Consider the following 12,032-nt stretch of genomic DNA (forward strand, 5'->3'; position numbering starts at 1 on the left):
TAACGGTTCAAGATATGCTGCTGGAAGCACGAAAAACGGTGTGAAAAGGGGGAAAATATGTCATTTGGAAATACCTCCAAAGAGCCGTTCATTTTCCTACAGACATTTTAAGAGATTTAAAAAAAAAAATGCTAAATCCGTCTTTAGTTAGCCTCCAAACTGTGCTGTAGCTGGTGCTCCCGGTGGTTAATTGTCTTTATTCGGTTCATTTATAGCACACGAAATGATTAAAAGAAAAGAAGAAATCATATGACAAATCGAAAAGGAGTAGGTTGAAGCTACAGCTTATATAACACCTACCCATGATTGAAAAGAAAAAGGTCAAGACATAAGGAAAATGAAATTAACTTCATCTTTAACCTCTTATTTAAAAAAAAAACCATTTTAAAAGCCATGCCATGCCAAAAAGTGATTTTCTGTGCTTATATTGATAATTATAAACTGATAAAAAGGCAGTAGTCAAGAGGATTTACAAAGCCTTTATATATATAAAATAAAGAAATGACCTGTTTTGCAAAGATCTTTATGACAGCTTTATTGTGCCTACTCTGTGGTCAACATTATCATCAGTCCAAACCTTTTTTTGGACGCTTAAAATATCTTTATAGAAAGATTGTGTTCAACTTCTTGCAGTTTCTACTTCCCACTTGGCCAAGTTTAATTTGAAAAACACATTTTTAACTTCACTAATTTTTTTTACCTGGTTAAATAAGTATAAAACTTTTACCTTGTAAAAGAAGTGTTGCTTACTCTGCATGGCTTGTTATGATATCATTTGCGAGATATGAGTGACAGTAAAGGCCAACAAGTCATTTAGAGCAGTTTCAGTTCTAGTAATCTTTCATGTGTTTATTTATTTATTTACTGAGAAATACTGGAAATCCCTTTTTGGCAGGTGACACTGGTGTGGTTAAAAACATGGCAAACACATGCTGATGTGCAGCCTGACAGCATATATACATGACAGCACCAAGAGAATAATGCTATAGATTTTGAAGCTGTCGTGCTGCATGTAAACACATAAAGTGAATGTCGTCCTGTAAGGGATCTGTTATTTTTCCATCCAGTAATTATGAACAATATAAGGCAGCTGTTCTTTGTGCTTTTAGCCCAAATTTGCAATTCATGAGATGGGTGTAATCCAACTCAAGAATAAAAGCTCTTCAAGTACTGTGCTCCTATTTTCTTTGTAGGTGGAGTGTGTGTGAGCTTACGAATGCACAGCGGCTGCTGCGGTTCAAACATACAGTCCATACTCCCACCTTGTGGCCAAACATTTTATTCATGACATATACATATACAGGTGACATTTTGACTTGAGGTTTTACAGTAGCACGTTATCATAACAGTGTGCCACTAAAGACCACAATGAGATGAAAAACATAAAGATTTTCACTTTCAGTTTATTCTGCACCACACAACTATTCATACAAATGGATCATAAATAAAAAAACAATAATACTTTAACCTGTAAAACATATACAAATATTTATATCTCAGGGACAGTGACCTAAATTCCCATTAAAACTTTCTTAAATAAACATCTTAAACTGGAAAATCCAAGACCTTTACTGTCAATGAAGTATAATGACACACACACATACACACACACACACACACACACACACACACACAAAAACTCTCAAAGTGAGATACCCAAACACCACAAGTGAGAACCATCCGTTCAAATGGAATATGTGTGGTGAGGAAAAACCCAGCATGCTGAACACTGACACCATTTAGTTGCAGGAAACTGAAAAACTGACGTCCTTTGGGGATTTCAGTTTTCTTCCTTTGCGAGGGTGCACAATAACAATCAGTGGCTGAGTTGTTATACCAAACGAGGGAGACGTCTGCAGCTGTGCTGCACAAACATCCCAGATGTGCACGGAGTGATCACGCACACGCACAGTTTAAAGATTCAAACTGAAAAAGTCTGTCCTGTGACAAGTCAAAAGGAAAAAAAAAGAGAAATCTCAAGCACAGACTCGTGGAGGTAAAACAATCACGTACACTACACTAAGGAAGTGCAACTTCCTTGCTTACCCTTTAAGCACATACACCTCCCAGTTATGCATGTACATTGCAGTACTGCTGTAAAACCGCAGCCTCCATTGTTGGCATTTAAGAGGCACCACACAAAAAACTGGAGGTTAGATTGTTCTAAACTACTTTTTGGCAGCAGCCATTAGTTACGGGAAGGGGACATCCCTTAATATTTTTTTATTTATTTATTGTCTCCACCTACTGTAGGCTACAAGAATATTACGAGTGTGTTAAGAGGTGTTATGTGGTTCCTAAAAATGCTAACGATGCTCTTGAGGAAGGAAACTGATGTTCAAAACTGCATTTTCCACAGCTACAAATCCATTATTTCATATGTTTACATTCAACATTTTAGGTTTCTGTGTTAACATGAAACAAGGGTCCATTTTTTTCATTCCAGCTTATCAGATGTTTTTATTTGGCTTTAATCTACGTCTGCATTACTCAGTACGGGATATTTACGACATTGTTCCAGGTTTCTAGGGTTGTACTATATGGCTACAGATCGTAATGTCCTTTCCAGCGAGTGTCTAGTCTTTCACACCAGTGTCCATGGCTGAATAATTTATGTTTCCAGTCGTGTTATAGATAGCATTACTCTTGTGCCGCCAGGTACAGCCTCAGTTGTCCCGCACTGCTCCATTCAAATGGCTGTGAGCGCCTGTCTGTGGTCAGGCGTCCACTGCAGCTGTTCCAGGCTTTCCTGGAGCAGCTGTGCACAGCCGGATAATTCCATGTAGTGTAAGGCTGAGAAAATATCACTGAGTTTGGAGGAAGAGTGCTGGCTCCACAGCTTCAGCATCTGGTACTGCTTCTCCATGGAGCCGAGACTGAAACCAGTCTCCATCTCGACTCGCACCATCTGCTGGTCAGTCACCTTAAGCAGACGCAAGAACTCCTTCCACCTATGCAAGGGCACCTCCTTGATGATCGCGTAGAGGACGATGGCCGGCCAGCGATCTGCGTGGTCATGTTGTCTGGCAACTGGAAGGAGAGAATAATTAACAGTCAGAGGACACAGGGCACTCAGCTGCTTGTTTTGCGTCAGTCTGAGATTAAAATAATCCGTTTTTCTGTGAAATAGAGCATTTGCGCAGCAGTTCACCTTCTGTCTCAAATAAGTCAATTTTGCTCCTTCTAAGAGCTTCCTGTTTGTGATCACCCTGTTAGGATATCTGTGAGTCACTGACGTCATCCATTGCCACGATTAGAGAAACTAATGTGAAATCAAGTGATAAGCAGTCTGAAGCTTGTTTCAAATTAAAGAGTTTTATATGGGTTTGTTCCCCATACACTGGCCTCACTGATCAAAACTTTGGTCATGTTTAAGATCAGCATTGTTACAGTGTGCAGTACTGTGCAAATGTCTTGAGCCATCCATCAGCTCTTTACATTTTGCAAAGAAAACAGCAGAGAGGTGCAAATATACACGGAAATGCATTAAATAAGGGCAAAACAGAGTTAATCTGTTCTAATGAGCTTGAAAGTCAAGCTTTTGTGTGACCACCTATGTTATCTAACACAGCCTGAACTCTCTTAGGTATGCTTTATTGCACTTTCTTTAACTAGTCTTTGGGAATAGTTCCCCAGGCTTCTTGAAGCATATTTAAAGCTCTTCTTTGGCTGCTTTTCATTCCGTACTCTGTCACTGCTTCAATAAATTGATGTCCAGGCTCTGGGGAAGCCGATCCATGACCAATAGCCTTCCACTATGTGTTTTTCTATCCAGTGTGCCTTTATTGCAATAACAGCGTGTCAAGCTGCGTTGAAAACAACTGGAATAAAAAAATTGTTTTTTTGTTATGTTGTCTCTAATGTGTTAACACAGCACTGATTCATTCCTCGAGTGAGGTGTCTTTTTTACACTTGAGTGAGTCATAGGTCAGTGTGAAGTGGCAAAAAAAACAAACCAAAAAAAATCCTCTGAAAATGATCAGAGTGAGAATGAGGGAAAAAGCAGCCAATGTCCAAAGACAGAACTTTGAAAGACCTTCAGAAAGCCTGGAGAACTACTGGTCAAGACTACTTTAAAAGTCTGGCTCCTTGGAAGCAAATACATGAAGAAATGAGGGATAACTCAAGACTTTAACTCGTGATTTGTATATACTGACTCTAATATAAATCTTTTTTTTATGATTCAGTGTACACCTTGTAACAGTCGCAATTGTGTGGTGTCTCTTTAAGACAATTTAAGTTAATGTTTAGTGATGTCACAAGGATGCGCCACTGCTCTCTGTAGAGTGTGGGAGAAACTTGCTTGCGCATGGACTGACATGGACCTCGTATCTTTACCCTTCTAATTCAAAGTAATGTTACAGGTTGTAGGAACACTGTGCTTCATATATGATAAGGCAGCAGCTGTTCAACCGGGCCTTGTGAGGTAGGTGATGAGTGTGTTAATTAAAGGACACCACTGTGGAATTCCCAGCACCAGTGTGGTCGTGAGTTTTTGACTGTCCTGCTGAGTGTTTCTGCCGCCTCCTCTCAACCACAGAATACAAACCACATTACAACCTCTGAAGCATTATGGTATATTCTGGAAAACTAATTAATTAAGTAATTACTAATTAAGTAATTCAGAAGATATACAGAGAAATTTGATCACATTATATCAGCATTGGTCTGCTAAGTAGAAAAGTTTTCTCACTTTGTAATAACAGGACAACAACAGTCAAGAGACATAATGATACAGAATACACAACGCAAATAAAAGTCCCATCTCAAGCTTATGAAGAGGAGAACAGAGCATAATCCTCACCACAGTTCAAACAGCACCAAACTAAAAACAGGTTTTGATCTTAGCCGTGAATGCCAACAACAACATGACCTCACTAATGACTGCAGTTGTATTTAAAGCACACCTACAGGCTTGAAAGGCTCACATGAAATTGAATATCAGGAGTTTACCATATGACACAGTTAACAGGCACATGTGTTCACTATCTGATTTGCCATTTGACCTAATGTCACATCGCTGACTGATGTGCAAGAGTAAGAACGCTCTATTTCATAGTTTCCACCTCCACAGATGTGGTTCTGATAAACACTATGGTGAACAAGAAGAGATGAAAAAGTAAAAACAACAGCACTTATAGATAGTATACCGTGCTTCTATCAGATGGAAGAAACTGCAACAGTAACATTTTTTAATTTTACTAATATAATTCAATTAAACAATGTAGCAGTAGCAAAATAGCGCTTCCTTTTAACAGCACAAGCAGACAAGCAGGTGTTTGAAGGGGTAGCTATTCTCCTTAAAGCTTTAGAAATATTGCTCGTCTAATGTTGCTGCTGATATTTTCAGTTTTTTAAAGTTTATGGCTTTTTCATTCAGTGTAAAACAACTGAGTAATTTCCCCTGGTTTTATCGATCATACATTATAATCGCAGTATCATTATGTTTTGAAGGTAATCTGCTTGGATCACACTTAAGCTGAAAGCATTTGTTAAATAATGGAACAATGAAACTGAAAAAAAAATGCATGCCAAATGCTACTTTTTCTGGCTATGACCTACTGTCTACCACCTATTAAGGTGCGTCATAAAAACATGTGTCACTGATCATAAATGCTAATAGCTTTACTGGAAAACTCAGTGCTGAACACTTCCTCTTCTACAACTTTTCTCACAGTTTTCACATCACTTATCTCAAACATTTAGAGCCAAGCCCATCACACCCTCCAGCACTCAATACCTAAGTCTCACTTCGGATGAAGTCCACAGTCATTTAAATGAGGGGAGAAAGTTGAAGGTGTTCTCACAGCTTTACTAACAATAGGTTTCACGTCCTCTCTAAATTAAACAAATTTCTAAAGTAATTCAGTGCAGCAGCATGCACCAGCTCTACTGCTCACCACAGAAAAAAAAATCACTCTGTGGTGTAGAAGCAAGTTCTTAAGCAACTACATTATTTTACCCAGCTTGTGCTGATCAGCCTGTTTTAAACTCCCAAGTGACCAAAAGATAACTCCGCCTTATAGTGTGTACTGTACAGAACTTGTCCCGAAGGACGTGATGCAATGACCCTAATTTTCTATCCATCTATCTAAATCTACATCATTATATATCTATATATATATATCTATATGTGTAGAGGGAAAGAGAGAGAGATTTTTTTCCTGCCTACTTAAAGGATATAATATATACAGAAATGAATAAATGTTGAAAGTTGTTTATCATTTTATGAGTCATATTGTCTCTGAAAACAATGCAAAAGCTTCCTTTACACTTCATGTGTAAAAAGATCTATGACACCACTGAGTTTCATTTGGTACGTGGTGTTTTTCTTAGCTGATAATCCCATGATTCTAGTAACACAACTAGTATTTTCTGGAATCGTAGTAGTAGAAGTAGTAGCAGAAGAAATTATTTCCTGCTAAAATGATGCAGATAAAGTCACATTTCTCAGTTTTATGTTGCCAGTTATGTCATTAAACCGTCAATGGTTACATTTACCCTAAGGTGCAATACAATGGAAGCCTGTGCTGAAGAACAGAGAAGGCTGTCTGTGAATACTTAATACTGAATGACAGAAAAAGAAATGCAGACTGTTTGATTGTTGGCTGTTCTTGAATTTGAGGTTTTTTATCCTTCTTCACTGAACTCCTATTAAAAGTAAGGAATATTTTAATCACTCCTTACATTGAGAATGAGGAAAATGACTTTTGAGACTAAAATAAAGTTTTGCAAGAATTCTGCAGGGGGTGTTTTTGTTTTGTTTTTTTAATTAGAAATCATCAACACATAATTAACGAAGTCCAGCATTTTGCATGCAGTGCACGTTAGCAAGAGATCAAATACTCAGATAGTCTTACCTAACTGGCCATTGACTGGCACGAGAGGGTTGATGTGGGTTGGATGTTCTGATATGGCTGGACTCTGATTGAGAGTCAACATGGGAGTTTCCTCGGATACTGTAAGCGTCTTGAAAGAACAAACAAGACAGGATAAGTACAAACTTTGAAGTGCATGACAGGGATGACCAAAATTTTCTGCCTTTCTTGTGTGCTAATTATAAGCTAATGAGCTAATTATCTTGATGAACTATGTACAAGAAATTCTTACTGTGCACCTACAGTAAGTGCTCCTGCCTAGATTGCTATCTTTAAAGAAAATGGAGTGCATGAAACTGAGCACAAACCAGCGTGGTCGGGTTACTGCCTTGATGACTGGGTTGTTCTGTTAAAAAGGAAAGGAGATATTATCATTGAGTTTCCTGTCTGTTAGTCAAGACATGTTCAGTCACTAAGGCACATTTTTAAAACAGAACAAAATATGGATATTCTTCTATTTAATGCACAACTGGATTGTACATTTCACATTGTGAGGAGTAACATGAGAAAATTTGTCTTTGGTTGCGAGGTGTCATAGTATCTTAACTTCCCAAAGGTCAAGTAATGTAAAGTGAAGTACTTTAGTTTACTTACTTACTAACTTTGATATTAGCCATATGAAAACTACATGAATGTCTCTACCAAACCGCTACCAAACCGCTAAGTGCCTGTACTGTTTACTCTATGTACTGTATATTAATGTTCTGTGGTAGTTGTAGAAAACATACTCTGATGAATAAAAGTGATTATTCAATTCAAAGCACTTGAAAAACAAATTACAATTAAGGCAATAGAAATAAAGGACTGACAAAAGTAACAAAGGTAACATTTAACCTTAAATTTGTGCCATTGAGTTTTAAAGAAGATGAAGTTACATAAATCTCATATGAAATGCAAACACTTCAAATGTGTACTTCAATACAACACACAGGTACTTTATTGGATTTATTTACTGCAGATTACCGTTCTGGGAGACTTCAGCCTCTTTCCTCCTTCTCCAGCAAAAACTGTCTTTGTGTTTGAATATCTTCATGGTGCAGATCAGCAGGAACCATGAGAGCAACAGAAAGCTAATCACTGCAAGAAAAATTCCTGCACTCCCCGCTGTGGACACAAAGACACACTCCACATCAATAAGTTCTGACATAAGGTTATTTTGTCTTTATCCTCCATGTAAATTGGATAACAATCAGAGGCTGCTAAACCTGCTAAAATGTCCATAGCAAGTGTGATACGTCATAAAACTAAACTACAAAACCAAGGGCAGTAAGTTAATGTATCAAATGTCTTGTTAAAATATAAAATGAGCACTAACGGTTACGTGGAATCTCTGTTATATGAGGATTTGATGATTTTGTGATAGCCTTGGATGTTGAAACTAGAGGTTTGTTTGGGTCGGGAGTTGAAGTTGAAGCTGGTGTAACAGTTGTAGGCATCAATCCTGTCGTACAACGAAAAAAAAAGCAAGTTTGGAATTACTTCTCAACATTAGTGGGATATATAATGTGATGTGATCTTCTGGTATACAAGGATAGACAACACAATGCGTTTGCATTAACATACTTTAAGAAAAATACAATTTTAAACTTTATTATTAATTATTCTTGGTGCTTGTGCATTTAGTAATCTGGCTCCGAGAGCCTCAGTCGAGCTTTTTTAAGTAGTTGCAGATCAAATCTGCAGTACGGTCAGGAGGAATTTTTGCCCTTCTTTTAAATAGAGCCGCTTTATGTCAGCAATATTCTTGGGATGTGTGGCCCAAAAAGCTTGAAAAGCAAACCCACAGTATCACATCTTGTTTTCAAATCTCCTTTTCCTAAAGATCTACTTGAATGCTTAGGGCTCATTGTTTTTGCTGGCTCTCCTAACCTTCACAAAAAGTCAATCAGACAAAATGACACACATAATTAAAGATTCCCTTACTTTTGTTTGCCACTGTGGTTGAAGACACAATTCGAGTTGTAGATGGATTTGTCGGAGCTGTAGTAGGCTTTTGCCTATAACTTAAAAAAAAAAACAGTATAGAAATCATCTGACAACACGTATTTATCCTGACATTAAAAGCTAATGAAGCATTAAAAGCTAAAGCTTATGCAGCCTGAATCTGAATTAAATTTTGGAATGCATTTTTACACACGACAGGAGCAAAATTGAAATGAATATGATGTCTGCAAAAGTCAGTCTGTTAGTTTAAGTTCTCCTCTGTGTGCTTGCTTCCAGTGACTTGTAGAGAGACAGAAAAAGGAACTAATCGGAGATTATTCCTTTGAAGGCTGAACTTTGAACATTGACGGTTCCTAGCAGCATTGGAATAACATTCAAACATTTTGCATCTAGGCTGCTCAGACCCCAGTTTGAGGAAAACAATAATATTTGTGTGTGACTCCGTGGGGACTGTTAGGAATGTTTTGAGGTAGTGAGAAATTTTCATATCCAACAACAGGTTACCAGATTTTAATTTATTATGCAAAGACCAAATTAATAATTTAAAAGTAACTTTTCCAACTCTCTTTCTAAGTAAATGTAAGGATAAAGGGAAGGCGAAGCTATGTTCTTATCATATAGTCCTTATTTAATCCCATAGTTCTCTTTAAGTTATTCCAGCTGGTGTTCTGCCTGGTTGCATTTTGGTAGGGAGGAACACTGATTTTTGAGTGGGGGTTTTTTGTTGTTTTTTTTAGCTCTATCTGACAATTGTATCATTTTGTTAGCTAATTATGACACATATATACTCTGTCAATTCATGCTATATTTTTCCTAGTGTGGACCTGAAGAATAATTTTATCCAAAGAGGCAAAAACGTTTTGTGTTTCTTTGTGGTTGTTTCAGTCTTTTCCACTAAAAGTTGGATGCCTTGCTACTTTTTGGTGGTGTCTTTCCCTGATGGGAGTAGCATTAGACAGGGTGAGCTTCACTGAAAAATATTAAAAAGCCTGAGTAAAAGCTGAGAAAAAGCCAGACTTTTGCAAATCCTTTGCACTTGCACTTTCACTTAGTGCAAATGCAAATCCTGCAGAGTCGATCAATATGTGGGACATCGGGGACAAAGGACAGTCCCACATAATAAGAGACATCTTGTGACTCTATTTGTATCCTTTAAAAAAGACATTATGGCACAATGATCAGAAGAAATGGTTATAGAAAGGTAAACATGGTTGTCCATGGATGTGTCTATTCTTTAATACAAATGTGTAAAACTGGAGAACAGTGCTTGAAAAGCAACCCTAACCTGCCTATTATCAGGACTTTTGTCATCTGCAGGCATGTTATTTAGCACAGGTAGTCAGGGCCTCAGTCAAACCACAGGAAATATGGGAGGGGGGAGAGAAATTTGTAACCTTGTTTCCTCCATTCTAACAAAAAGCCAACACGTCCCCTGCTGAAATCAGGCCATGTTTAACTGAACCACAAACAGATTGTAGATCACATTTTAGTTAGCACTGACAAATAGTTACCATTTATCTTGAGTAAGTTAGTGGCCCTCTAAACGTCACCAGAAGTTGATACACATTAAATGCACAAACATCACTGAACAAACACTGCAATCTTGGTGTATACCTGTAGACAGTATTCACATACAATACAGTGTAAGCTATCACCACAGTAAGTATATGTATTTTATATCATTGGCGCTTTCATTTGCAGTTCTGTGTGTTCTTGTCAGTCCGTCGCAAACAAAATTTAAGCACACTGTATATGTTTTGTTGTTTATTTTCTGTTACATTGTAAAGTCTTCTACCTCGAGGGGGGTGAGCACTTCGCTTTGTAGTCAGGATTGCCTGAAAGGAACATAAGAGTGACTGTGAATGTATGTATTTAGAAGTGAGATTGTTATTATATTAGAAAATGAATCAGTTTGGCTGCAGTGAATATCAATCTAATGCTTTAAAATCCTTTGAGGTTACTTACGTGGGCAGTGCTCGCAGGAACATTTTGAACATTGCAGTGAATCAGATCCTGAATTGTAGTATCCCTCTTTGCAGCCACACACTATGCTCCTGTTAAAGATGCAGGGCTCTATTACCACCTCATCATCTGGGGGAAAAGCAAAATACAGTGTTTCCATCTCAGTCCAAATAACTGAAAAACGCAGTCCCGATAAGGCCATGGGACCACATGTTATTTTCTACTGTCACATTCTTCTCGTCAATTAGCACATAAAATGATTTTTCCCAGTTCCGCTTCAATATTTATGTGAAACTCAGTTGAAATGTAAACAGAAGGCATCAATATGTTAACGGAGAGCTCAAACTGGTACGCACACAAATTCACGTGTTGTTGTTACAGTGCAAGTCTCCATGCAAAGTGAATACTCAAACTGGCACTGATGTTATTACTGAAATACAGTTACTATTATATTAAGATTTCCCACACTAAATATTTATTTCATTCCACTGCATCAAACTGGTTTAACAGAAATATGAGATCATTATAATACGCTCATAATTAAAAGAGATCTTAGATGCAGCAAAGAATAGCATTGTCTTTTATAAGACCAAATAAACAGAAAATACCAGTCTACTGTTTTATTTTAGTCCACGTTTCTTTCTGTGGTTTTCCAGTAAAGGTGCCATCCTCACATGTTTTAGATATTGAAATAACCAGAAAATATCCATCGGTTTTATTTCAGTCCAATTTGAACTCGAACACCCTTAAACTTTATCACACGAGCTGACAATATGTGTAGCAGCAAACTGAAAATGAGCAGGATACTTACGATTACACTGTTCACACCTAAGGCATTTCTCTCTGTAGTTTTCTATGTCTGTGTAGAAGCCATCCTCACATTTCTTGCATTTGTACTTTTTAACTTGATCATCACAGTTACCAACTTTATGATATCCTGGGAAAGAGAGAGAGAAGGAGAAAGGTTACGAGTTAATGTGATACTTCCACAATGACTTCACGAAGGACAATAATTGGCAATAATAATCCTCTGTGTATCTTACCAGCTGGGCACAAATTGTAACATGAACCATCAGTTTGTTCGATCCCCTCAGTGTGACTCTGTCCACAGGAAGTCAGTGCAAGTATCAGTGGGAAGACCTGAAACAAAAAAAAATGAGATCTGAAGATCTGAGGTGTTAAATGAGGGTTAAGGTGCTCGTGTGTGAGCAGGACTGACATTTGGTCACAAAAGCTGAAACAAAATGA

The 12,032-nt window shown here is 37.6% G+C and overlaps 1 protein-coding gene across 1 annotated transcript in view; it reads right to left on the bottom strand.

Annotated features, from left to right (window-relative positions):
• Positions 1-1,263: 1,263 nt before the first annotated feature.
• Positions 1,264-12,032, bottom strand: part of si:ch211-112c15.8 (tumor necrosis factor receptor superfamily member 1A) — a 33,662-nt gene continuing 22,893 nt past the window's right edge. Inside the window, exons 8-17 of the mRNA XM_031726499.2 lie at positions 11,828-11,924; positions 11,596-11,721; positions 10,788-10,913; positions 10,618-10,657; positions 8,802-8,881; positions 8,194-8,319; positions 7,842-7,982; positions 7,187-7,224; positions 6,861-6,969; positions 1,264-3,030 (exon numbers count right to left, since the gene is read on the bottom strand). Of these exons, the coding sequence (XP_031582359.2) occupies positions 2,690-3,030; positions 6,861-6,969; positions 7,187-7,224; positions 7,842-7,982; positions 8,194-8,319; positions 8,802-8,881; positions 10,618-10,657; positions 10,788-10,913; positions 11,596-11,721; positions 11,828-11,924 (1,224 nt within the window). The 3' untranslated portion in view covers positions 1,264-2,689. The remainder of the gene's footprint in view (positions 3,031-6,860; positions 6,970-7,186; positions 7,225-7,841; positions 7,983-8,193; positions 8,320-8,801; positions 8,882-10,617; positions 10,658-10,787; positions 10,914-11,595; positions 11,722-11,827; positions 11,925-12,032) is intronic.

Source organism: Oreochromis aureus, linkage group 20 (assembly GCF_013358895.1).
Source record: "Oreochromis aureus strain Israel breed Guangdong linkage group 20, ZZ_aureus, whole genome shotgun sequence".
NCBI classification, from domain to species: domain Eukaryota; kingdom Metazoa; phylum Chordata; class Actinopteri; order Cichliformes; family Cichlidae; genus Oreochromis; species Oreochromis aureus.